The sequence below is a fragment of the Ranitomeya variabilis genome, chromosome 5 (genome assembly GCF_051348905.1).
Source record: "Ranitomeya variabilis isolate aRanVar5 chromosome 5, aRanVar5.hap1, whole genome shotgun sequence".
Classification (NCBI taxonomy): Eukaryota; Metazoa; Chordata; class Amphibia; order Anura; family Dendrobatidae; genus Ranitomeya; species Ranitomeya variabilis.
Genome location: NC_135236.1, coordinates 262,454,468 through 262,481,937, shown reverse-complemented (window position 1 = coordinate 262,481,937; position 27,470 = coordinate 262,454,468). Strand labels below are relative to the sequence as shown.

The 27,470-nt window shown below is 45.9% G+C and overlaps 1 protein-coding gene across 2 annotated transcripts; it reads left to right on the top strand.

The window, feature by feature from the left end:
- RPS27L (ribosomal protein S27 like) lies at window positions 1–27,188 on the top strand. 2 transcript variants are annotated; one of them, XM_077264189.1, is made up of 4 exons: window positions 1–150; window positions 17,629–17,737; window positions 26,136–26,246; window positions 26,949–27,188. In XM_077264189.1, the coding sequence occupies exons 1-4, from the start codon at window positions 31–33 to the stop codon at window positions 26,975–26,977; spliced, it is 369 nt and encodes a 122-aa protein (XP_077120304.1). In that variant the 5' UTR covers window positions 1–30; the 3' UTR covers window positions 26,978–27,188. The 2 variants fall into 2 exon arrangements, with proteins under 2 accessions (XP_077120304.1, XP_077120305.1); XM_077264190.1 differs by lacking the exon at window positions 1–150 and adding an exon at window positions 17,357–17,497.
- The last annotated feature ends 282 nt before the right edge of the window (window positions 27,189–27,470 follow it).

Here is a 27,470-nt window from a genome sequence, read left to right as displayed (position 1 = left end):
CTGAGGTAATGGTAGTTGCCCAAAACCAGTATGGCCGCCGCCAAGCTCTTCAGTAAAGCGCTTCCGCCGCACGCCCCGCCCCTTTGCCTGGAACTGGAAGCTGTGCTGCGTGGAGTGTGTTGTGGATGTGCACACGGGACAGTCATGTCTGTAAGTGACAGCTGCCGGGGAACCGGGGCCGGTGATACGGGCGGACAGTCCTGCACTGCTGTGAGGAGACGTGTGGCTGGCGGCGAGTAGTGGCCTGTGCGGCCGCCGGTCACTGTGAGCTGTGCTACATGGTCTGGTAATGTGGCGCACGTTCCTACGCTGACAAAGCTCCAGTGTGACTGCGTCATAGGTGTAGAAGCTGCAGCAGGCGTGAGAAAAGGCGCAGTGATGAGCATATGGTGCGCTCACGTGACGTGTGCACCCGGAGCACGTGGCCTGCTGTGTGTCACCGCCCCCTAGTGGCACAGGCGCCACACGCACCCTCACGGCGCCATTGGCGCAACGTGTTAGAATTGCACATGATGTCTGCGTTTTTTAATTCTTATTTGTATAGACTAGTGAAGCTGATTGCGCCATACATTTGAGCTGAATTAAGAAAAAAAATCCAATTTTTTTTACAGTCTTGTTTCCTCACATCTACCGCCCAATCTCTTCTCTAGGAGTGCTGTGCATTTATATCCTTGGTGCCATCTGCTGCACATTTATAGTGCCGATGCCAAGTAGTTAAAAGTAACTTGTCGGGATGGCCGTTCTGCATGGAGTAGGGGACGGCGTGGCCGCTCTTCTGCATGGAGTAGGGGACGGCGTGGCCGCTCTTCTGCATGGAGTAGGGGACGGCGTGGCCGCTCTTCTGCATGGAGTAGGGGACGGCGTGGCCGCTCTTCTGCATGGAGTAGGGGACGGCGTGGCCGCTCTTCTGCATGGAGTAGGGGACGGCGTGGCCGCTCTTCTGCATGGAGTAGGGGACGGCGTGGCCGCTCTTCTGCACGGAGTAGGGGACGGCGTGGCCGCTCTTCTGCACGGAGTAGGGGACGGCGTGGCCGCTCTTCTGCATGGAGTAGGGGACGGCGTGGCCGCTCTTCTGCACGGAGTAGGGGACGGCGTGGCCGCTCTTCTGCACGGAGTAGGGGACGGCGTGGCCGCTCTTCTGCACGGAGTAGGGGACGGCGTGGCCGCTCTTCTGCATGGAGTAGGGGACGGCGTGGCCGCTCTTCTGCATGGAGTAGGGGACGGCGTGGCCGCTCTTCTGCATGGAGTAGGGGACGGCGTGGCCGCTCTTCTGCATGGAGTAGGGGACGGCGTGGCCGCTCTTCTGCATGGAGTAGGGGACGGCGTGGCCGCTCTTCTGCATGGAGTAGGGGACGGCGTGGCCGCTCTTCTGCATGGAGTTGGGGACGGCGTGGCCGCTCTTCTGCATGGAGTAGGGGACGGCGTGGCCGCTCTTCTGCATGGAGTAGGGGACGGCATGGCACGGCCGCTCTTCTGCATGGGGTTGGGTGCGGTATGGCACGGCCGCTCTTCTGCATGGGGTAGGGTACGGTATGGCACGGCCGCTCTTCTGCATGGGGTTGGGTGCGGTATGGCACGGCCGCTCTTCTGCATGGGGTTGGGTGCGGTATGGCACGGCCGCTCTTCTGTATGTGGTTGGGTGCGGTATGGCACGGTCGCTCTTCTGCATGGGGTTGGGTGCGGTATGGCACGGCCGCTCTTCTGCATGTGGTTGGGTGCGGTATGGCACGGTCGCTCTTCTGCATGGGGTTGGGTGCGGTATGGCACGGCCGCTCTTCTGCATGGAGTAGGGTACGGCGTGGCCGCTCTTCTGCATGGAGTAGGGGACGGCGTGGCCGCTCTTCTGCATGGAGTAGGGGACGGCGTGGCCGCTCTTCTGCATGGGGTTGGGTGCGGTATGGCACGGCCGCTCTTCTGCATGGGGTTGGGTGCGGTATGGCACGGCCGCTCTTCTGCATGGGGTTGGGTGCGGTATGGCACGGCCGCTCTTCTGCATGGGGTTGGGTGCGGTATGGCACGGCCGCTCTTCTGCATGGGGTTGGGTGCGGTATGGCACGGTCGCTCTTCTGCATGGGGTTGGGTGCGGTATGGCACGGCCGCTCTTCTGCATGGAGTAGATGTCATTATACCAAAGGGGAGAATATTTGTCATTATACTGAAGAGGAGAATTGCGGAATTCTGTAGATGTGAAGGAGTTAAATTGGAGAAACCTACTGCAATAATTATACCAAAGAGGCATATTGATAGATCTCATAGAAGTCACTACACTTAAGGGTAGAAATGGGGGAACCTGTACTAGATGTTCTTGCATAAGAGTGGAGAGCCGATGGGTGGGATTATACAGTGGAGGGGACTGTTGTGTGTACTAGGTGGCAGTACTGTGTATGTGTGTGTATATATATATATATATATATATATATATATATATATATATATATATATATTTATTCGGGGAGTCGCTCTGGATGAAATATCTTAGAAAATCCTTTTACTTCATGGGTAAAAGTTAACATGGTCTACAATTGCAAAACTCCTTTTGAATGTCTCCATTATAAGTAGGGATGAGCAAACCCGAATCGGAAAGTTCGTAGCGGACACCTAATGTCTGCTACAGAATGCGGACATTTTATGGTATTACGGTTTACTATTCAGGTTTGCCAGGCTTATCAACACACACAGCCAATCAACAAGTTTTTAGATTGTGGGTTACTTTTAGACCATTCACTGCCATACCAAGTATCGGCATGTCAGTGATTGGCTGGCGCAGCAGCTGCCTGTATAAAGGCCGGATCACAAGTGCTGCCGCCATTATATTCTCGTTAGTGTATGGATAGGACACACTTGGAGTGAGGGACAGATTCATACTGCACATTCTGCAACCCCTATATGTGCTATTTCTGTGGTAAAAGCCACTGGGAGTACTGTCCTTTAAGCTGCTCTATGTACTTTGCACCCCCCACCTGTGAGAGTATTGTCCTTTAAGCAGCTGTGTGTACTTTGCACCCCCATCTGTGGGAGTACTGTCTTTTAAGCCACTGTGTGTACTGTGCGCCCCCTTTCTGTGGGAGTACTGTCTTTTAAGCTGCAGTGTGAAATATGCACCCCCCCCCCCCCCCCCCGCCTTTGGGAGTACTGTCCTTGAAGCTGCTGTGTGTACTCTGCACTCTACCCCCTGTGAGAGTACTGTCCCTGAAGCCACTGTGTGTACTCTGCACCCCCTGCATGTGGGAGTACTGTCCTTGAAGCTGCTGTGTACTCTGCACCCCCCTGCTGTGGGAGTACTGTCCTAGAAGCTGCTGTGTGTACTCTGCATTCTCCTCCTGTGGGAGTACTTTCCTTGAAGCTGCTGTGTGTACTCTGCACCCACCCCCGCCTGTGGGAGTACTGTCCTTGAAGCCGCAGTGTGTTTTCTATTAGTCGGAGAAATAATTAGCATCAGTTGTCTCATTACTATTAGTAGGCCCCAAAAATATTTTTTTCAGGTCTAGTGTGTGTGTGTTCTAGTAGTTTTGTAACTCTATATTTCGTATCAGCAGTGTCTTTGCCATTTGTAAGCTCCAGACATACTTTTTAAGCCCTGGTGTGTGTTTTCTAGTACTTTTTCAAATCAATATATTGCATTAGCCTCCTCGTTGCCATTTGAAGACCTCAAAAATAATTGTTAAGGCCTGGTTTGTTTTTTCTAGTACTTTTGCAAATCAATATATCATATCAGCCGTGTCATTGCTATTTGTAAGCCCCAAACATAATTTTTAAGGCCCGGTTCTGTTTTCTAGTTCAACCCCTGGCAAAAATTATGGAATCACCGGCCTTGGAGGATGTTCATTCAGTTGTTTAAAGGGAACCTGTCACCTGAATTTGGCGGGAACAGTTTTGGGTCATATGGGCGGGGTTTTTGGGTGTTTGATTCACCCTTTCCTTACCAGCTGGCTGCATGCTGGCCGCAATATTGGATTGAAGTTCGTTCTCTGTCCTCCGGAGTACACACCTGCGCAAGGCAAGTGTGTTACTGATGGTAGCCTTTGTTACGGTGGTCCCAGCTCTATGCAGGTCATTCACTAGGTCCCCCCATGTGGTTCTGGGAATTTTGCTCACCACTCTTGTGAGATCTTGCATGGAGCCCCAGATCGAGGGAGATTATCAGTGGTCTTGTATGTCTTCCAATTTATTATTGCTCCCATAGTTGATTTCGTCACACCAAGCTGCTTGCCTATTGCAGATTCAGTCTTCCCAGCCTGGTGCAGGGCTACAATTTTCTTTCTGGTGTCCTTCGACAGTTCTTTGGTCTTCACCATAGTGGAGTTTGGCGTGTCACTGTTTGAGGTTGTGGACAGGTGTCTTTTAAACTGATAAGTTCAATTAGGTGCTATTACTACAGGTAGTGAGTGGAGGACAGAGGAGCCTTTTCAAGAATAAGTAACAGGTCTGCGAGAGCCAGAAATCTTGCATGTTTTTAGGTGACCAGATACTTATTGGGAAGACTGAATCTGCAATAGGCAAGCAGCTTGGTGTGACGAAATCAACTATGGGAGCAATAATAAATTGGAAGACATACAAGACCACTGATAATCTCCCTCGATCTGGGGCTCCATGCAAGATCTCACAAGAGTGGTGAGCAAAATTCCCAGAACCACATGGGGGGACCTAGTGAATGACCTGCATAGAGCTGGGACCACCGTAACAAAGGCTACCATCAGTAACACACTTGCCTTGCGCAGGTGTGTACTCCGGAGGACAGAGAATGAACTTCAATCCAATATTGCGGCCAGCATGCAGCCAGCTGGTAAGGAAAGGGTGAATCAAAAACCCAAAAACCCCGCCCATATGACCCAAAACTGTTCCCGCCAAATTCAGGTGACAGGTTCCCTTTAATTTTGTAGAAATAAAGCAGATTACAGACATGGCACAAAACTAAAGTCATTTCAAATAGCAACTTTCTGGCTTTAAGAAACACTAAAAGAAATCAAGAACAAAAAATGTGGTAGTCAGTAATGGTTACTTTTTTAACCAAGCATAGGGGAAAAATTATGGAATCACCCTGTAAATTTTCATATCCAAAAATAACACCTGCATCAAATTAGATCTGCTCGTTAGTCTGCATCTAAAAAGGAGTGATCACACCTTGTAGAGCTGTTGCACCAAGTGGACTGACATGAATCATGGCTCCAACATGAGAGATGTCAATTGAAACAAAGGAGAGGATTATCAAACTCTTAAAAGAGGGTAAATCATCACACAATGTTGCAAAAGATGTTGGTTGTTCAGTTAGCTGGGTCCAAAATCTGGACCAAATACAAATAACATGGGAAGGTTGTTAAAGGCAAACATTCTGGTAGACCAAGGAAGACATGAAAGCGTCAAGACCGGAAACTTAAGGCTATGTTCACACTTTGCGGGTTTTGCCGCGGATCCGCAGCGGATTTGACACTGCAGATCCGCAGCAGTTTTCCATGCAGGGTACAGTACAATGTTACCCTATGGAAAGCAAAACCCGCTGTGCACATGCTGTGGATTTCCGCGGAAAAAGCCGCGCGGCTTTTCTGCGGAAAAAAAGGAGCATGTCACTTCTTGGTGCAGAATCGCAGCGATTCTGCACCCATAGAAATGCATTGATCCGCTAACTTCCCGCATGGGGCTGTGCCCACGTTGCGGGAAGTTAAGCGGATAATGTGCAGATGGTACCCGGGGTGGAGGAGAGGAGACTCTCCTCCAGGCCCTGGGAACCATATTTTGGTGTAAAAAAAAGAATTAAAATAAAAAATGATGCTATACTCACCTCTCAGCGCTGCCCGCGGCGTCCGGTATCAGTTGCTGTGCCGAACAGGACCTGTGGTGACGTCGCGGTCACATGACCGTGATGACGCCGCGGTCACATGACCGTGACGTCACGAAGGTCCTTTTCGGCACAGCCGCTTGCAGCGCTGAGGAGATCGCGACGTCAGAGGGTGAGTATAACCGATTTTTATTATTTTTTACATTACTATTGATGCTGCATATGCAGCATCAATAGTACAGGAGTAATCCCGCAGCGGAAACCGCGGAACAAACCGCGATAAATCTGCAGGGATAACCGCAGCGGTTTTGCCCTGCAGATTTATCAATTCCGCTGCGGGATTAACCCGCAGAGGAACCCGCAAAGTGTGAACGTGGCCTAAAGCAATATGTCACCAAAACAGGAAATGCACAACAAAACAAATGAGAAACACATGAGGAACGAATGGATGGAAACTGGAGTCAACGTCTGTGACTGAACTGTAAGAAACCGCCTAAAGGAAATGGGATTTACATACAGAAAAGCTAAACGAAAGCCATCATTAACACCTAAACAGAAAAAAACAAGGTTACAATGGGCTAAGGAAAAGCAATCGTGGACTGTGGATGACTGGATGAAAGTCATATTCAGAGATGAATCACAAATCTGCATTGGATAAGTTGATGATGCTGGAACTTTTGTTTGGTGCATTTCCAATGAGATTCATAAAGATGACTGCCTGAAGAGAACATAGAAATTTCCACAGTCATTGATGATATGGGGCTGCATGTCAGGTAAAGGCACTGGGGAGATGGCTGTCATTACATCTTCAATAAATGCACAAGTTTATGTTGATATTTTGGACACTTTTCTTATCCCATCAAATGAAGGGATGTTTGGGGATGATTAAATCATTTTTCAAGATGATAATGCATCCTGCCATAGAGCAAAAACTGTGAAAATATTCCTTGAAAAAAAGACACATAAGCTCAATGTCATGGCCTGCAAATAGTCCGGATCTCAATCCAATTGAAAATCTTTGGTGGAAGTTGAAGAAAATGGTCCATGACAAGGCTCCAACCTGCAAAGCTGATCTGGCAACATCAATCAGAGAAAGTTGGAGCCAGATTGATGAAGAGTACTGTTTGACACTCATTAAGTCCATGCCTCAGAGACTGCAAGCTGTTATAAAAGCCAGAGGTGGTGCAACAAAATACTAGTGATGTTTTGGATGTTTGTTTTTCATGATTCCATATTTTTTTCCTCAGAATTGAGTGATTCCATATTTTTTACCCTATGCTTGGTTAAAAAAGTAACTATTACGGACTACCACATTTTTTGTTCTTGATTTCTTTTAGCGTTTCTTAAAAGCCAGAAAGTTGCCATTTGAAATGACTTTAGTTTTGTGCCATGTCTGTGATCTGCTTTTTTTTCTACAAAATTAAACAACTGAATGAACATCCTCCAAGGCTGGTGATTCCATAATTTTTTTGCCAGGGGTTGTAGTTTTGCAAATCAATATATCACATCAGCCTTGTATTTGCCATTTCTAGGCCCCAAAACTAATTTTTCAGGGCTGGAGTGTGATTTTTACGAGTCTGGGAAATAAGTAATTGACATCAGCCGTCTTCTTGCCATTTTTAGACCAAAGACTTTCAGGACTGCTGTGTTTTTTTTTTCTAGTATTGTTGCAAATAAATCTGCTCTTCTGCCATCTCTGTCACGGGGGTTACCACGACAATGTGCAGCCAGAAGACCTCAGCGTCTGATTGCTTCTATTCTGGCACTGAGAAGAAGCACTTCTCCTTCAGTTTAAATGTGTTTATTTCTTCTGGCAGAACAGGGGTTAATCGACCACTCCTTTATAATCTGGGCTCTGTTACAAATCCTTGTCAGAGCTAGCATTTGTTGCATGGCTAATGGAGGGAGAGGAGTTCGTATAAGAAGGAGCGTTGGAGGAGTTATCAGTGACTGTTGCTTGGTTTGTATGAGCGGAAATTCCCTATCCTCCTCTATTTTTGTTTATTCCCCTACCTCCACATCCCCAGTGCATTCCTCTGTTACAGTGGGGCAAAAAAGTATTTAGTCAGTCAGCAATAGTGCAAGTTCCACCACTTAAAAAGATGAGAGGCGTCTGTAATTTACATCATAGGTAGACCTCAACTATGGGAGACAAACTGAGAAACAAAAATCCAGAAAATCACATTGTCTGTTTTTTTATCATTTTATTTGCATATTATGGTGGAAAATAAGTATTTGGTCAGAAACAAACAATCAAGATTTCTGGCTCTCACAGACCTGTAACTTCTTCTTTAAAGGGAACCTGTCACCACGTTTTTGGAAGATGGGATAAAAATAGCGTTAAATAGGGGCAGAGGTGGGCGTTACATTAGTGTGTTTGTTATGCGTTTATTACCCACCTAAGTTGCCGAAATACCTTTGCAAAGTCTCCGTTTTCGCCTGTCAATCAGGCTGGTCTGGTCAAAAGGGCGTTGTCTTCCCCCAGATTTTGCGTAGTTTTCCGTTGGTGGCGTAGTGGTGTGCGCATGCCCAAGGTCCCGAATCCTCTGCCAGGGGATTTAAAAGAGCGCGCTGTTCGTTATTTCATTGGTGATCGGTGGGCGCGGCCATCTTCCTTTGGCCGCGCGTGCGCAGAAGCGGCGCTCTGCTGGCCGCGGCTTCAGGAAAATGGCCGCCGCGATATCCATCTGCGCACGCGCGGCATCCCGCGGCCATTTTCCTGAAGCCGCGGCCAGCAGAGCGCCGCTTCTGCGCACGCGCGGCCAAAGGAAGATGGCCGCGCCCACCGATCACCAATGAAATAACGAACAGCGCGCTCTTTTAAATCCCCTGGCAGAGGATTCAGGACCTTGGGCATGCGCACACCACTACGCCACCAACGGAAAACTATGCAAAATCTGGGGGAAGACAACGCCCTTTTGACCAGACCAGCCTGATTGACAGGCGAAAACGGAGACTTTGCAAAGGTATTTCGGCAACTTAGGTGGGTAATAAACGCATAACAAACACACTAATGTAACGCCCACCTCTGCCCCTATTTAACGCTATTTTTATCCCATCTTCCAAAAACGTGGTGACAGGTTCCCTTTAAGAGTCTCCTCTTTCCTCCACTCATTACCTGTAGTAATGGCACCTGTTTAAACTTGTTATCAGTATAAAAAGACACCTGTGCACACCCTCAAACAGTCTGACTCCAAACTCCATTATGGTGAAGACCAAAGAGCTGTCAAAGGACACCAGAATCAAAATTGTAGCCCTGCACCAGGCTGGGAAGACTGAATCTGCAATAGCCAACCAGCTTGGAGTGAAGAAATCAACAGTGGGAGCAATAATTAGAAAATGGAAGACATTCAAGACCACTGATAATCTCCCTCGATCTGGGGCTCCACGCAAAATCCCACCCCGTGGGGTCAGAATGATCACAAGAACGGTGAGCAAAAATCACAGAACCACGCGGGGGGACCTAGTGAATGAACTGCAGAGAGCTGGGACCAATGTAACAAGGCCTACCATAAGTAACACACTACGCCACCATGGACTCAGATCCTGCAGTGCCAGACGTGTCCCACTGCTTAAGCCACTACATGTCTGGGCCCGTCTGAAGTTTGCTAGAGAGCATTTGGATGATCCAGAGGAGTTTTGGGAGAATGTCCTATGGTCTGATGAAACCAAACTGGAACTGTTTGGTAGAAACACAACTTGTCGTGTTTGGAGGAAAAAGAATACTGAGTTGCATCCATCAAACACCATACCTACTGTAGAGCATGGTGGTGGAAACATCATGCTTTGGGGCTGTTTCTCTGCAAAGGGGCCAGGACGACTGATCCGGGTACATGAAAGAATGAATGGGGCCATGTATCGTGAGATTTTGAGTGCAAACCTCCTTCCATCAGCAAGAGCATTGAAGATGAAACGTGGCTGGGTCTTTCAACATGACAATGATCCAAAGCACACCGCCAGGGCAACGAAGGAGTGGCTTCGTAAGAAGCATTTCAAGGTCCTGGAGTGGCCTAGCCAGTCTCCAGATCTCAACCCTATAGAAAACCTTTGGAGGGAGTTGAAAGTCCGTGTTGCCAAGCGAAAAGCCAAAAACATCACTGCTCTAGAGGAGATCTGCATGGAGGAATGGGCCAACATACCAACAACAGTGTGTGGCAACCTTGTGAAGACTTACAGAAAACGTTTGACCTCTGTCATTGCCAACAAAGGAAATATTACAAAGTATTGAGATGAAATTTTGTTTCTGACCAAATACTTATTTTCCACCATAATATGCAAATAAAATGATAAAAAAAACAGACAATGTGATTTTCTGGATTTTTTGTTCTCAGTTTGTCTCCCATAGTTGAGGTCTACCTATGATGTAAATTACAGACGCCTTTCATCTTTTTAAGTGGTGGAACTTGCACTATTGCTGACTGACTAAATACTTTTTTGCCCCACTGTATATGTGTGTGTATATACTGTATGCCTGGAGTTTTCTGTTAACCCTTGTTTGTGTTGCCTTGTTTGTTGTGTTGGTGTACTACGATGCACAGTAGTACCCCTCTTCCGTGGGTGGGGAAAGAGAACAGAGGGCTAACTCAGGAGATAAGGCAAGGGTGGAGGTTCCGGCATCTTCACCTTCAGACGTATCGCGGGGATTAGGGTAAGCTAGGGCGCCTCGTAGTGTTAGGGACAGAGGAGTCCTGGATCACCCGTCAGCTGTGTCTTGACAATCTCTTTGTGAGTAGTGTTTACAAAATCAATTTCCAAAAATGAGAGCATCAAATAGTGCTGGTCTAGCTGCTTGATGGTAGTGTTTCTGATGCAGGGAGAGGACGTGGTTGTTCTGTATCTGCTACGAGCACAATTAGAGCACCTTTATCTGGTGCACGAAGGCGACAGGACGTAATGCGCCCTTTCGTAGACCCAAATACCGCTGCACAAATGGTGAGGCCGCAAATGTTGAAAAGGTGTTAAGATTGGATGGCTGAGAGTGGCTCAAATTCCTTCACATTATCTTCCACCCGGTCTAGTACAGAAAGTGCACAGTTGGCACCTGAGGACCATGGTCATCAGGCTTCCACCTAACTCCCTTGCAAATCAGCCAAGCAGTCTGAGCCCCAAGTCATGCTGCAGTCTTTTCTGCATTTTGATGACTCTGTTGGCTGGGGTTCTGTGGCCCATCCACCTGACCCAGCTCCAGAAGTGGAAGAGACTGAATGCACTAACGCCCAACCACTTGTTAGGTTGGATGATGAGTACGTGGGAGGGTTAGTGCACATGTCAGATGATGAAACTCCAACTACAGCATCTTTGTCGTTTGCAGACTGGCAAGGAGGGCAGGGTTAAGGAGTCAGTGGAAGATGAATGGGGGGATGATTAAGTCCTAGGCTCCACATGGATCGGAGGCAATCCCAGTTATGAGAGCAGTTCAGAGCAAGAGGAGGTGACCACGCTGTCACAACAGTACAGCAAAAGTGGGAGCAGGGTGCAAAGGCACAGTGGGCAGCCCCTAGCCAGTACATCTGCTGCTCCTGCCCACCGCCCTGTTGCTATAAGCACACCAAAGTCAGCTCAAAAAAGCTCACTGGCATGGCATTTCTTCAGGGAATGTGTTAGCAACAAGTGGTTTGCACTTTTTGCCATCAGACCCTGAAGCGAGGAATGAATGTTCTGAACCTGAGCACCACCTGTAGGACGAGGCATCAGAATTCCAAGCATTCGGTGCTGTGGTGTACACACTTAAAAACCATAGCAGATCTGAGCCTTCTGCTGTGGTCTCTGCCTCTTTCTCCTGCTCACTATCAACAGGGTCACCTGCCCCCACATTTAGAGGATGTGACAGCATCTCCACACCATTCCACGGAAGTGTTCAACTTTCCATCTCCCAAAATCCTCAAGAGAAAGAGGAGATCCCAACCTATCCACAGTCCTGAATGACAGCAATTCAAAATTACTGGCCTTTGAAATGCTGCCATTTCGGCTGGTGGAGTCATACAGTTTTTTTTTTTTTTAATTGTCGGTGGCTGTCCCGCAGTATGTTGTATGTTGTTCCCAACCGCCACTACTTTTCCAGACGGGCCATCCCTGCCCTACACAAACATGTTGCGGACCAAATCAAGTGTGCACTGCACAACACCATCAAGGGAAAGGTCCACATAACCACCACTACGTGGACCAGTAAGCACGGCCAGGGATGTTACATCTCCCTAACTGCCCACTGGGTAAATTTAGTGGCGGCTGGGGCAGAGGCAGAAGGCATTCTACCTCATGTCCTACCACCACCTAATATTGCTGTACGTTTCTGTTCAGGTTCCTGCCTCCTACTCTTCTTTTCGGTCACACGAAGACCTGCACCACTAACTTGAGCACAGCCAGGGGGAAATGACAGCAGGCTGTTCTTAAACTCCTTTGTTTAGGGGACAAATCCCACAACGTACAGGAGTTGTGGACAGGCAAATAGATGAGTGGTTACTGCCGGTGAACCTTTTGCCCGGCCTGGTGGTGTGCGATAACGGGCAAAATCTCATAGCAGCTCTGGGCCTAGCTGGTTTGACGCACATGCTTTACCTAGCGCACGTGCTACACTTGGTCATGCAGTGCTTCTAAAAAAAACTACCCATGTCGGAGCTGCTGCTGAAAGTGCAGGCAGTGTGCGCGCACTTTCAGTGTTCTCACCCTGCTGCTTGCCTTTCTGCACTGCAGCGTCACTTCTGCCTTCACCGGCTGATATGCGATGTACCAACAAGGTGGAACTTCACCTTGCATATGCTGGAGAGACTAAGCACCTGCATGCAATAGTGAAGATTCAGCTGCAGCACGCCCAGCTGAGTCGCACTGCAGAACAACACCACCAATTAGTGGACCTCCATGCGGGGCGTGTGTGCCATTTTGCGCTGCTTTGAATATTCCACCAATATGGCCAGCGCTGATGACGCCATCACCAGCATTACTATATCACAAGTCAGGTCGTAATGGATGAGATGATGGCATAAGAGGAGCAAAGCCAATTCACACAGTTATCAGGCCTGTCATCTACACATGGCTTGAAGGGTGGATTAGGTTAGTTTCACACAGCAGTTTTTTGTTTTCAGGCTAAATCCGGCTAATTTGTAAAAAAACGGATCTGACGTAAATTGTGGAAAACTGATGCGCCAGATGTGAGAGAGAGAGACCCCAGAACGGAAAATCTGCACAATCCGCCGCTAATACAACTCTATAGGAAAAACCGGATCCGGCGTAAAAATACCCCCAGATTTGTTTTTTCCAAAAATTGCCGGATTGTGCCTGAAACAAAAAGCCTGATGTGTGAAAGTAGCCTAACTGTCAGAAAAGAAAAAGCAACAAAGATCAGCTCACCTCCTCTCAGTCCCAGCGCACGGATCATGCAGTGCTGCAAGTAGTATGAAGGAAAAGCAGAAGTCCAGTGTGGGTGATGTCCATAAAAAATACCTTTTATTCCATTTTCGTTAAAAGCACATAAATCCAAAGTCCATCTTCATATCCATAGACACAAAAACGGGTGATTCATACCAGTGACAGTCACAGGCTTAAAGTGCATTAAAATCAAACGCGTTTCAACGGACGTGCCGCCTTAGTCATTGTCAATGACTAAGGCGGCACGACCGTTGAAACGCGTTTGATTTTAATGCACTTTAAGCCTGTGACTGTCACTGGTATGAATCACCCGTTTTTGTGTCTATGGATATGAAGATGGACTTTGGATTTATGTGCTTTTAACGAAAATGGAATAAAAGGTATTTTTTATGGACATCACCCACACTGGACTTCTGCTTTTCCTAGCCTAACTGTCCCAACATTGGCCAGGAAGCCAACTATACATGCAGGGGACTGTTTAGGAAGGGGAGGAACAACTGTTCTCACAGCAGGGTGGCACTCAGATCAGCTCACAGGCATCACTGGAGCATGGCTGGAGGGATGAAGAGTAACCAGACGATATACAAGTCCTTTTCACAAAATTAGAATATCATCAAAAAGTTAATTTATTTCAGATCTTCAATACAAAAAGTGAAACTCATATATTATATAGAGTCATTACAATCAGTGATCTATTTCAAGTGTTTATTTCTGTTAATGTTGATGATTGTCTTACAGCCAATGAAAACCAAAAAGTCATTATCTCAGTAAATTAGAATAATTAACAAAAAACACCTGAAAAGGCTTCCTAAGTGTTTAAAAAGGTCCCTTAGTCTGTTTCAGTAGGCTCCACAGTCATGGGGAAGACTGCTGATTTGACAAATGTCCAGATAGCAGACACACTCCACAAGGAGGGTAAGCCACAAAAGGTCATCGCTAGAGAAGCTGGTTGTTCAGAGTGCTGTATCCAAGCAGATTAATGGAAAGTTGAGTGGAAGGAAGAAGTGGGGTAGAAAAAGGTGCACAAGCAACCGGGATAACTGCAGTCTTGAAAGGATTGTTAAGAAAATGCCATTCAAAAATATGGGGGAGATTCACAAGGAGTGGACTACTGTTGGAGTCATTGCTTCAAGAGCCACCACACAGACGTATCCAGGACATGGGCTACAAGTGTCGCCTTCCTTGTGTCAAGCTACTCATGACCAATAAAAGCTGGCATTACAAAGTATTCTAATTCACTGAGATAATGACTTGGGTTTTCATTGGCAAAACCCATTGGTTTTTCATCAACATTAACAGAAATAAACACTTGAAATACAACTCTGTTTGTAATGACTATATAATGAGTTTCACATTTTGTATTGAAGAACTGAAATTTAACTTTTTGACGATATTCTAATTTTGTGAGAAGCACCTGTATCTCCCAACGAGGACAGCTTCTCGTTGTCTCTGGGCAGCCTGGCACACATGAGCCAATACATGCTGCTGTGCCTGCAGCATGACCATCGAGTTGCCCATATAGGTTACCAGTGCTGATTACTGGGTGGCTACCTTGCTGGATCGCCGCTACAAGGACAATGTAGCATCATTACTTCTGTAACTGAAGAAGGATCGCAAAATGCGTGAATACAAGCACACGCTGGTAGAAAAATGACTAATAGCTTTCCCACCTTACGGCACAGACTCAGTGGAACAACATGGTGGAGGATGAAGTCTTTAACGCAGCTGGGGCACCGCCAGCACCTCGGAAGCCAGGGTTAGCATGGCTGAAATGTGGAAAAACTTTGAGCACGTAGCAACATCTCGTGTGAAGGAACAAATTAAGAAAGATTCTCCATTTTGTGCTTTTGACTCCCATTTTCTTGTTGCTTAAATATAAATTGTTTTTTAATTAGGTAAAAGGTCATAGCTGTTATGAAGTAACTTTATCTTGTTGTTCACAAGTCTGTTATTCAACTAGGCTATTGTTTATGTTCTGCTACAAGGCCACAGTGTTCTCTTGAACCAGATAATGGGCTCGGAGGTGTATCGATATACAAGACTCTGAGGCACCTGTTGGTATGCTTTTTCTATGCCAAGAAGACACAACCATATATGTAGTTTCTGGTTTTTCTGTATCCTCATGGGTTGTTTTTCTTGTATTCTTATAGGTTAAGAACTATGAGCGTGTTCTTATGCTGATTGGTTGAAGTATAATTTATATGATTATGAAAAGTGATACACAATAAAACGGGGACCAGAGATCTGCTTGATCCTCCCAAACAGAGACACACGTCTCCGTCTAGTCATTTTCAGTTGCTGGCAACACCCTGTAGATTAATTTGGAAATCACTGAGTCAACCGTGAAGGATCAATTTAGATCCTCCCTCAACAGTGGCACCACCATCCTGATATTAGCAGGAGGCAGCAATACAACAACATGGAGGAAAACTACCTGTCTACACATCTCCACGTACTAATAGATGGGTCTTCCCCATTTAACTTCTGGGTCTCCAAATTGGACATGTAGCCTGAGCTTGCCGTTTATGCTTTGGAGATGGTGGCCTGCCCCACAGCAAGTGTACTGTCGGAACATGTGTTTAGCACGGCATGGGGGGGTCATCATATGCAGGTACATCCGCCTGTCCACATCCAGTGTGGGTAACCTAACATTCCTTAAAATGAACCAGGCGTGGATCCCACACGACTTATTACCTGTGGATTATTAGACCATTATAACAGCCTCAACTAGCCAGTCCTCAACTCTATTTGCCATTTGTTTCATTTTGGGGCTTCCTTCACAAATAAAAAACACAAAAATTGTGTCCACCTCATCTTCCACTTGGACCTGTTCCTCCTGGTTCAAAATTCTTATTTTTTATTTCTGCTGTTCTTAGTGTAGGGACAGGACGCAGCTGTACATAGTGAGGGACAGTATTAGGTTTTGCGTGTGCACAGTTGTACAAAAACACTCTTTCTGTACTCTGCACTCATCTCTGTGATAGTACCATGCGTACCCTAAACTTTTTTGAATCTTTAACTGAGTCAGTGGGAGTGATGTGTGTGTCCAAAAACTTTTCTACTCTGAGGCAACTGTGTCTGTTCATAGTACTGTTGCAAAAGGCGCTGTGCGTAGTCTTGAACTGGTATCTGGGAGTAGATTGCCAAAAGCCGCTGTGTGTACTCTGCAACCCTGCCTGTGGGGGTACTGTGTATCTAGATGTGAAATTTATCAGCTTCTGTGGGGAAAATTTGGAAACCTGCTTTGTGGGTGCAATTCATAATTCTCCCCATTGTGGTAAAACCACTAGATCTGTTGAAAATACGCAGTGGTTTTGACGTTACTGTGGAAAGCGTGTACTGAAGCGGGATTCCATGCAGCATTAAAGTATGCTGCCTGTGAAGACCACTTTGTCTTGTCCTCCAGTGGGTTGTGAGGGGGGATTATAGATATGTGTTGGGAGCTTGCGGACGCTGCGGTGTGAACTTCAATTGCTTTACATCTAAGGGTTCAGTTCCCCACGCCTGCTCCCCACTATTACCCTTTCTGGTACAGGGAGTGTTCTCTGCCATTAGGTCTTTGTTAGGGAACCTGTGTGACTATAATAATAATCTTTATTTTTATATAGCGCTAACATATTCCGCAGCGCTTTACAGTTTGCACACAATATCATTGCTGTCCCCAATGGGGCTCACAATCTAAATTCCCTATCAGTATGTCTTTGGAATGTGGGAGGAAACCGGAGAGCCCGGAGGAAACCCACGCAAACACGGGGAGAACATACAAACTCCTTGCAGATGTTGTCCTTGGTGGGGGGTTTGAACCCAGGACCCCAGCGCTGCAAGGCTGCAGTGCTAACCACTGAGCCACCGTGCTCTTTACACATAATTATCTTCCAGTATATCCAATCCTAGTGTGTTTTCTGTTATAGTCTAATAAATACTGCTGTTTCGTTGACCAGTTAAGAGTGATGGTACAGTACGAGGATATGCCATTCATTCGGGAACAGTGGCGTCTTTGGGGGTCCTAGAGCTTTATTTGGCACTGCTGCCCCGGTCTCGTCCTGCATAGTAGAGCTCTTTTTTTTTTTTTTTTTGGAAGTGTCATGTAAACCTGCACTCTTTACTATGAAAAAACTTTTTGGATGTTTTTCATTCGCACTTCCACATGACTTATTGATTTAGCAGCAAAGTGAACACAAAGGTTAATTATCCGTGTTATCGCAGCCAGGCCCGGCACTGCAATGGTTACAGGGCTGAATAACATGTCTGTACTTGTCTGTGCTGCCTATTTAGTCAGTGAGCAGTTAGGTGTGATTGTATTATAACCCACACAGTGAGCGATACAGCGGCACACAGGCTTGTGTTCTAGCAGACGCCATGGTACGACACCCCTCGCTTTTCTGATCGTCCTTGTTTTCGCACTTGTCCTGTACATTACATTCTGCATCAGGAATAATTACATTTCTTCGCATTAATGTAACTGATATTTGATATGTGGATTTTTTTTCCAGTTGGCAAAAGATTTGTTGCATCCATCCTCTGATGAGGAAAGGACTAGGCATAAGAAAAAGCGGTTAGTCCAGAGCCCAAATTCCTACTTCATGGATGTGAAATGTCCAGGTAAGGAGGACTTGGTTGGTGATGGATGTTTGGTTCTTCATTAAGGCTGTTGTGGTATATGGGATTGTACAATGCAATGTTACTGATATTATGTACCGTATTTCGCGGACTATAAGACGCACCGGACCATAAGGCGCACCCCAAATTTGGGGTGAAAATTGCAGAAAAAAAGATTTTTTATAAGATGGGGGTCCGTCTTATTGTCCGAATTTACAGTATCTTACCTGAGGGCTGGTGGTGGCAGAGCAGGGTCACAGGAGGCATGGTGGCGGCAGAGGTGGGGTGATGCGGTACGGCGTGCACCTGAGCAGGGTCCCTTCCTGCTTAGGTGGGCGACGCCACGGCCTGGTGTCCATGGGAGGGTGGCAGCAGTGGTTACCGACAGAGGTGCTGGGATGAGGAGGCACAGTGAGAGGTATGGCGTGAGCGGGGTCCCTTTCCCCGGTGAGGTGATGGAAGGATCTCGTGGGCACATGGACTGGAGATGATGGAGGTAGTGGTGTACATTGTGAAGCGAGTATTCCACAGGAGCTCATATGTCTGAGTCCTTGCCGCTTCCCGGCGCTCCTCAGCGCAATAATTATTTCAGAAGCCGGTAATAAGTGAGGAGCTCCGCTACCGAGACACAGCCGCCATGACCGGACACTGCGGGGAAAAGCGCCTCTGTACTGCTGCGAGCCCTGCTGGAGGAGGAGAGCCGGCCGTGCCATGCGGTGCTGAGGAGCGCCGGGAAGCGGCAAGGACTCAGACATCTGATCTCCTGTGGAATACTCGCTTCACAATGTACACCACTACCTCCATCATCTCCAGTCCATGTGCCCACGAGATCCTTCCTGAACCTTGCTGCACCCATCCTGAGAAGCAAAAGGATGGAGTACGGTATACAGAGTCCAAAGTCCCGGTGAGGTGTTGCAGCAGCCCGGTAATGCAGCAGAGCCGGGTGAATCCTGTTGATATCGGTGGGCGCGGCCATCTTCCTGAGGCCGCGCGTTCGCAGATGGAGCTCTGCTGCCCGGGGCTTCAGGAAAATGGCCGCTGCGATCCCCATCTGCGCACGCGCGGCATCCCGTGGCCATTTTCCTGAAGTCCCGGGCAGCAGAGCTCCATCTGCGAACGCGCGGCCTCAGGAAGATGGCCGCGCCCACCGATAACAACAGGATTCACCCGGCTCTGCTGCCTTACCGGGCTGCTGCATCACCTCACCGGGAAAAGGGACCCCGCTCACTGCGCCTCCTCATCTCCGCACCTCTGCTGCCACACCTCTGCCGCCACACCTCTGCCACCGCACCTCTGCCACCGCACCTCTGCCGCCACGGTAAGCCTGCATTGCGACTATTAGACGCACCCCCCATTTTCCCCCCTTTTTTGGGGGGGAAAAAGTGTGTCTTGTAGTCCGAAAAATACGGTAATCATGGTGCCGTCATATTTAAAGGGGTTACTCACTACTATGACAGCCACTTCCAAATTACTATATTCCCTAAAGTAATCTAAATCCACCCTATATTCATCTCTCATACACTGCTGAAATGGCAGTGGGGGCTCACCTTGCGTGCCATTGTTAGCAGTCACTAATGGGCTGCTGTGGGCTCACTTCCTTCAGACGTCCAAGATTCCTCTGAAGGGAGTAACAGCACAGTAGCTCAATACTCGATAGCGTCTGCCGATTGGCTGCAGGGTTCACGCACCATAACAATGATACAGAAGCTTTAGGAGACCCGGTGCGGGAGGTGAGTATAGGGTGTTATTTTCCATTAAGGAATATAGCATTTAAAGGAAAGCTGTCCGCGGGACTTCTCTACCCAAACTATTTGTACGTGCATGTAGCCATTTCAAGACCAGTCCGGAACAACAATATCTTTACATGGACAGCCTGTTCCTCCATTACTGAGAAATCAGTGTTTGAACTAATCTGCAATTGAGGCTATAGACCTGAAGCCTCTCACTCCACCTCTATTACCTGCCCAGCGGCGCCGCCTCCTACTTCACTGTCTGAAGTCACACAGCATAGAGGCTGTCAAGCAGAGAATGTGGCGCAGGGTGGGTAATACAACTGGAGTGACAGAGGCTTCAGATCTACAAATCTTGCGTACAGATTCCCTTTAAGAAGGGCTGGCTTTAGTAATGTCATGTGAAAACTGTGGCAAGACATGAATATAAAGGTAATGTATCACCTAGATCTGTTTTTACTAACTAAATACTGATACATATTTTTATGGTCCGATTTTCTTTTGATTGTAATTTTTTGTTTTTCTGTACATGAACATCGGGCAGGCATCTAGCCTGAGCTGAATACAGAATATGGAGATATGCTTTATATCAGCCACATGATTATAGAAAATAATAATAGTATGGAGCTGATGCATTGACTTATTGAGGAGAATTTTTAGGCATGCTCTGTAATCTGGGCAGAGGTCATAGTGCAAGGAAGCAAGTAGGGAGGGGAGCTGTGACATCACCTACTGCAAATGGTGTAATCCTGTATTATATTTCATTGTAATCCTGCTTGTGATAAAGGGAAAAAAAAGTAAAATTTAAAGGGAAAAAAATCAAATATTTTTGAACTCTAAATTAGAACATAAAAACTTGGTTAAAAAACCCCATTAAGATAACGTATAACATTACAGGTGCAAGATCTCCAGATAATTCTTTACATACAAAGTCAGGCCGGCCTCACACTGGGCGTAAGACAATACGCCACGTATTATACGTCCGTACTACGGCCGTAATACGGAGAAATGTTCCCAAAATATTGATCCGTAGTCAGGGTGTGTCAGCGTATTTTGCGCATGGCATCCTCCGTATGTAATCCGTATGGCATCCGTACTGCGAGATTTTCGTGCAGGCTTGCAAAACCGACATCTAATGGATTTATGTGCTCAAATGTTCGGGAAAACATATATACAATATATATATATATATATATATATATATATATATATATATATGTCATTGAGACACATATATATATATATATTCTGTATTTAGATTTCATTCAGCGCGATATGTGTTAAAAGCCGGTAATTCAATTGCCGGCTTCTCATTTCTCCTGCACAAACCCGACATGATATGAGACATGGTTTACATACAGTAAACCATCTCATATCCCCATTTTTTTGCATATTCCACACTACTAATGTTAGTAGTGTGTATGTGCAAAATTTCAGCGCTGTAGCTGCTGAAATAAAGGGTTAAATTGCGGAAAAAATTGGCGTGGGCTCCCGCGCAATTTTCTCCGCCAGAGTGGTAAAGCCAGTGACTGAGGGCAGATATTAATAGCCAGGAGAGGGTCCATGGTTATTGGCCCCCCCTGGCTACAAACATCTGCCCCCAGCCACCCCAGAAAAGGCACATCTGGAAGATGCGCCTATTCTGGCACTTGGCCACTCTCTTCCCACTCCCTGTAGCGGTGGGATATGGGGTAATGAAGGGTTAATGCCACCTTGCTATTGGAAGGTGACATTAAGCCAGATTAATAATGGAGAGGCGTCAATTATGACACCTATCCATTATTAATCCAATTGTTGGAAAGGGTTAAAAAACACACACACACATGATTTAAAAGTAGTTTAATGAAATAAACACAGCGGTTGTTTTAATAATTTATTGCTCTCTCAATCCATCAGGAACACCCTCGCTTGGAAAAATAATAAACGCACAAGATACATACCTTCTGGTGAACCGTCTCGTCCCACGATGTAATCCATCTGAAGGGGTTAACTAATATTACAGGCAGGAGCCCTGCTAAATGCAGCTGTGCTCCGTGCCTGTAATCCCCGGCGAATGAATGAAATGTAGGTCAATGACCTACATTTCCTTCAGTCGCGGTGATGCGCCCCCTGGTGGATGTCCTCATATGACCTGGAGCGTGGGAAAAAGTTCCCAGGCTGCAGTTCATGAGAATATCCACCAGAGGGCGCCTCACCGCGACTCAATGTAAGTACAGATCCTGCTTTCCTTTCAGCACCCGGGGATTACAGGCACGAGCGAGTGGTTTATTGCAGCTCGTGCCTGTAATATTAGTTAACCCCTTCAGATGGATTACCTCGTTGGACGTGATCTGACATCAGAAGGTATGTATCTTGTGCGTTTATTATTTTGCCAAGCGAGGGTGTTCCTGATGGATTGCGAGAACAATAAATTATTACAACAACCGCTGTGTTTATTTCATTAAAATCCTTTTTAATCGTGTGTGTGTGTTTTTTAACCCTTTCCTACAATTGGATTAATAATGGATAGGTGTCATCATTGACGCCTCTCCATTATTAACCTGGCTTAATGTCACCTTCCAATAGCAAGGTGGCATTAACCCTTCATTACCCCATATCCCACCGCTACAGGGAGTGGGAAGAGAGTGGCCAAGTGCCAGAATAGGCGCATCTTCCAGATGTGCCTTTTCTGGGGTGGCTGGGGGCAGATGTTTTTAGCCACGGGGGGGCCAATAACCATGGACCCTCTCCTGGCTATTAATATCGGCCCTCAGTCACTGGCTTTACCACTCTGGCGGAGAAAATTGCGCGGGAGCCCACGCCAATTTTTTCCGCCATTTAACCCTTTATTTTAGCAGCTACAGCGCACAAATTTTGCACATACACACTACTAACATTAGTAGTGTGGAATATGCAAAAAAAATGGGGATATGAGATGGTTTACTGTATGTAAACCATGTCTCATATCATGTCGGGTTTGTGAAGGAGAAGGAAAAAGCCGGCAATTGAATTACCGACTTTTCACTAACACCGCTGCGTATTTCTCGCAGGTCACACTGCTGGTCCGTGTGGAATCCGTATTTTTCTCGCCCCCATAGACTTTCATTGGCGTATTATTTGCGCAATACGCTGACAAACGCAGCATGCTGCGATTTTGTACGGCCGTAGAAAGCCGTATAATACTGAACCGTAATATACGGCTGATAGGAGCAGCCCCATTGAGAATAATTGTGCCGTATGTAATGCGAGTTTTACGGACGTAGTTTCTGCGCTCTTACGTCCGTAAAACTCGCCAGTGTGACGCCGGCCTCAAACTGCAGTTTAGCTTGAGCACAATAGTGCTATTTATAATGATGGACGCAAGAGTTTTAGATTTTGTTTAGGTAGATTTCAAAACCTGTTTGTACTGATTAGGAGTGTACTACAGATGACACCGCTGAGACCCGCAGTATTCGGCACTGAAGGGATTTGTATCTCTGTGAGACTGTTCATATGTTCAGTCACGATCAATTAGAACTAGGGAAGGGTGGACCCATGGATGTTCAGGTCCATGTAGTTCAGCTGAACTTTATGAAAAAGTTTGGTTACCAAAACATTACTCGAACCCGGACCCCATTAAAATGAACATCCAGCAGTTCCCACACTGTCATCTTTGTGACAGCGTTGGAAACATAGTCTCTGATTGGTGGTAACTTATATGCGACCTCCGATCACAGCGCTGCGGTTGCCACACGGTCACATCGATAACAGTATGAGCCAGCAGCTGTGACCGGCAGTGAAAAGACTACCGCTGGTCAGGTGTCGGCTGATGAGTACTACTCTTCTTAGCATACGCCTGGTCTTGCTGATGAGTATTCACCAGTCAGCGCCTGTTCATAGTAATAAATATGTCAGTGAGATACTTAGTGCAGTGCGTGTGTAATTTACTGTACATGTATTTAACTAATTAATAAAAGAAAAAAAATGGCGTGGGGTCCTGCTTAGTTTTCCAACCAGCTGAGGGAAAGTGAACAGCTGGGGTCTGGTGTTGTTATTCTAGGAAGTGGCCAATCTCCATAAAGGTTCCCAGCCTATTAATATCAGCTCACAGCTGTCTGCGTAGCCTTTACTGTTTATTAAAATGGGGGAGGGGCAAAAAAATTACATGGGTCCCTCCAATATTCAGTAACCCGTAAAAGTTAAACAGACTGCTGCAGGCTAATATTAAAAGGCTGGAAAGGGGACATGGATATTGGCCCCTTCCCAGACTAAAAACACCAGCCTCAGCCAACCCAGAAATAGACATCCTTTAGATGCGCCAATTCTGGTGCTTAGCCTCGGCTTTTCCCACTTGCCCTGGTGTGTTGACAAGTGGGGTAATGGTTTTAGGGTTGATGTCAGCTGTTTTATGTCTGCTGACATCAAGCCCAGGAGTTAGTAATGGAGAGGCGTCTATCAGACACTCCCATTACTAACCCCATAGGCAAAAGTCCTTTAATTGAACAAAACACTCCCTGAGAAATCCCCTCTCTTTTCCATTTATTAACATAAAAATAAAAACTCAAAGTAATCACCACCTGTCCACTGATAATCCATAATGATGATGTCCCATGTCTATCCCCAGCTCTGCTACATCTGGTTGCATTGCTGCAACCAGATGTAGGTGACATCGGTAATGAGACCGCTCAGCAAGACAGATCATACTCAGCTGAGCGTGGCTGTGTGTGACCGGCGGGAACCTTAATGACGTCACAGCAAGTCATACGCAGGTGTGCTCTCACGCTCAGCGTGAGCTGATTACCGGGCTGAGCGGTAACATTTGTCACCATTCAACAATGCAACCTGATATAGCAGAATAGGGGATTGTTGTGGGACATCGGCATCATGAATTATTGGTGGACAGGTGAGTATAAAATTGTTTTCCTTTTTATTATTATTACATTAATAAATGGGTTATTGTTGGGCAGTTTCATTCAATTAAAGGACTTTTTTCTGTGCATGTCTCTTTTGACTACGGGGTTAGTTATGGGGGTGTCTTATAGACTTCTTTTCATTACTAACCCCTGGGCTTGGTGTCAGCGGACATAAAACAGCTGACATCAGCCCCAAAACTATTACGCACCAGGGCAAGATGGAAAATCCGAGCAAAATGCCAGAATTGGCGCATCTAATGGATGCACCTTTTCTGGGGCTGCTGCATGCTGATATTTTTAGGCTGGGTAGGGCCAATATACATGGCCCCTTTCCATTCTGAGAATACCAGTCCCCAGCTGTCTGCTTTAGCTTGGATTGTTATCAAAAATGTGTGGGGACTAGTGATGAACGAATATACTAGTTACTCGAGATTTCCCGAGCACGCTCGGGTGACATCCGAGTATTTTTTAGTGCTCGGAGATTTAGTTTTCCTCACCTCATCTGAATGATTTACATCTGTTAGCCAGCTTGATTACATGTGGGGATTCCCTAGCAACCAGGCAACCCCCACATGTACTTATGCTGGTTAATAGCTGTAAATCATTCAGCTGCGGCGATGAAAACTAAATCTCCGAGCACTAAAAAATACTCGGAGGACACCCGAGCATGCTCAAGAAATCTCGAGTAACAAGTATATTCGCTCATCACTAGTGGGGACCCCACAACGTTTTTTTAATTATTTATTTAAAGCAGTCGGCTTTACCTGCGCTGGTTATTAAGAATTTTACACAGTGTGCTGCCCAATACTTGACATGGCTGTGATGGGGCCAGAATTGCCCACACAGGAAAGCTTGTTGATTGGCTGCGCTGCATGCCTTTTAACATGCTTTGTTTGGTTTGCTGAACCCAAACAGTAACACGGACAGTAACACAAAGTCAGTGTTCGGTGTCCATGCACGGACCCTGAACTGCACGGTTTGGGTCGCCCATGTCTAGTTAGAACAGATCCAGCCGCAATTTGTTGGCAAAGAAAAGTTGTGCAGACACACATTTGTAGTCTGTTTTTAAATAACTGATTCCTGCTGGATCCGTTTTTTTAACATTAAAGTCTATGCAAAACAGATCTATTAATTATAACCATCCGTTTTTCTTTAATTTGTAATGGATCTGTTTTTGCTTACCGGATACAGTAAGCAAAAAACGGATCCGATACAATTGAAAGAAAAACGGATTTACTAAATAACTGATCTGTTTTCCAGATTTCAATGTTAAAAAACAGATCCAGCAGAGATCAGTTATTTAAAACGAACTAACTGATTGCTGCTGGATCCGTTCTAACTGATCACGACTGGAAATGTGAACATAGCCTTACAAAATAGCGAAGCAGGTCGGATGCCTGTCTGTCGCTTAATTAATTCTCTGTGAAGCAATGCTAGGCTTTCCTGTAGGGAATGAATGGAGCAGTGGTCAAGCATGTGCACTGACACTCCATAAAACGTTCCCCATTTTGCCGATCAGTGCAGGTCCCAGCGCTTTTCACTGGACAACCCTTTTAAGGCTTAGTTCAACAGAATAAGTGGTAACTCTAAACTATGCCGTTACTTTTATTTATAGCCCATTCAATCTAAAGCATGGTTTTTTTTCTACTGTGCCTAATCCTATAGAAATGTGTGTGACTGATGCCTGTCCAATCACTCTCAAGTAGTAGAATCACTGTTCAAAAAAGTATCTTCTAATCCAGTGTATATCCACATTCTGGCCTGCTGACCCACGTGTAATCTTTGTCCTTTTCTCTCTAGGCTGCTATAAAATCACTACAGTTTTCAGCCACGCACAAACTGTTGTCCTTTGTGTAGGTTGTTCTACTGTTCTGTGTCAGCCCACAGGTGGAAAAGCAAGGCTCACAGAAGGTAATGTATGCTAAAGGCTTTTTATTGGAAATGTGTGTTTTTTTTCTATTTATAGGATGTGGATTTTATGTCTCTATACAAATCTGCAACAGAAACGGACATGGTATTTAAATTCTCCTCTACAGGTCCCCTTCTATGTGGATAACTTTTGATAGGATTTATACAGGTCTCATCCACACTGCTGGTAATGTAATAAGCGTAAACTTACAAAGTAACATTTTCAGCATATCCAGGCTACTTGCATATAGGGTGGATATTTTTGCTGCATATATATAACGTGGATTTTATTCTTTGACATTATAATTGGTTAAATCCATAGTGAAGATTAATAAGAACATTAATTAACAATCTGCTTTGCAGGACAATTTTTCAGACAGATTGAGACTGAACAATTCTGGCAGTGAAAGAAGCTAATTTTTCTGATAAAATGTATTACAAAGTTGTTTATTTTCATGTGTACTATTGATTTATGAAATAAAGAGTAACTATTTTACTTTTCCACTGTAGTTGGCCTAGACCTTGTGTAGTGACTGTGTACCATCCATGCTCCTTTGCATTGATAAAATCATTTGCGATTTTGTTATTTACCATGAGACTGCTGGCAGCGTTCTTCTGTTCAGAAGTTGTTTTGTCGGCTAATATCGACCTTCCTGTGTAAGATGTCAGTCTTCTAAGTCTAAACACTGCATTCTCTGTTCGCAGGTTGTTCCTTCAGGCGAAAGCAACACTGAAGTTTTTCTTCGTAGCAGAAGAAAATTCTGCCGCACCTTGTAACTTACCCCTCAGGATGATTTGCCTTATGTCTGGTTTCATGCACCACTGTGTTTGCTGTGGTATTGTGCAAAATCTCGTTGGCTTTTGTAATTCAGGGAGATTCTTTTTGCAGTTGGACTTTGAATATGTGCAAACCATTTCCTAAATAAATGCAGAATTGCAATTGAACAGGTTTGTCCTCATCTGTAACTTTCACCTTACTCCACTACGCACCGTTGTACAGGGTGAAATCTGCACAAAAAAGCATGTTCTCATTTTATCTGCAACATCTGAAAAGGACTTTGAAAATTAGATTCACTTGTTCCATACTGTAAATTGCAGTGCATTTGTGTTTCCATATTTAAAGGCTTCCCCTTTCAGAAAACCCCAGGTTCCCGTATGCAGTTTGTTTAAAAAAACAAACAAAAAAACCCAACAAACTCTTTATTCACCATCCCCATCACTGTCTTT

What these genes read in the sequence shown, in the direction of transcription:
- RPS27L (XM_077264189.1), top strand. Translation starts at nt 31, where the DNA reads ATGGCCGCCGCCAAGCTCTTCAGTAAAGCGCTTCCGCCGCACGCCCCG. An exon ending in CACACGGGACAGTCATGTCT is followed by an intron (nt 151 to 17,628) that starts GTAAGTGACAGC and finishes TTTTTTTTCCAG; the next exon opens with TTGGCAAAAGATTTGTTGCA. An exon ending in CATGGATGTGAAATGTCCAG is followed by an intron (nt 17,738 to 26,135) that starts GTAAGGAGGACT and finishes TTTTCTCTCTAG; the next exon opens with GCTGCTATAAAATCACTACA.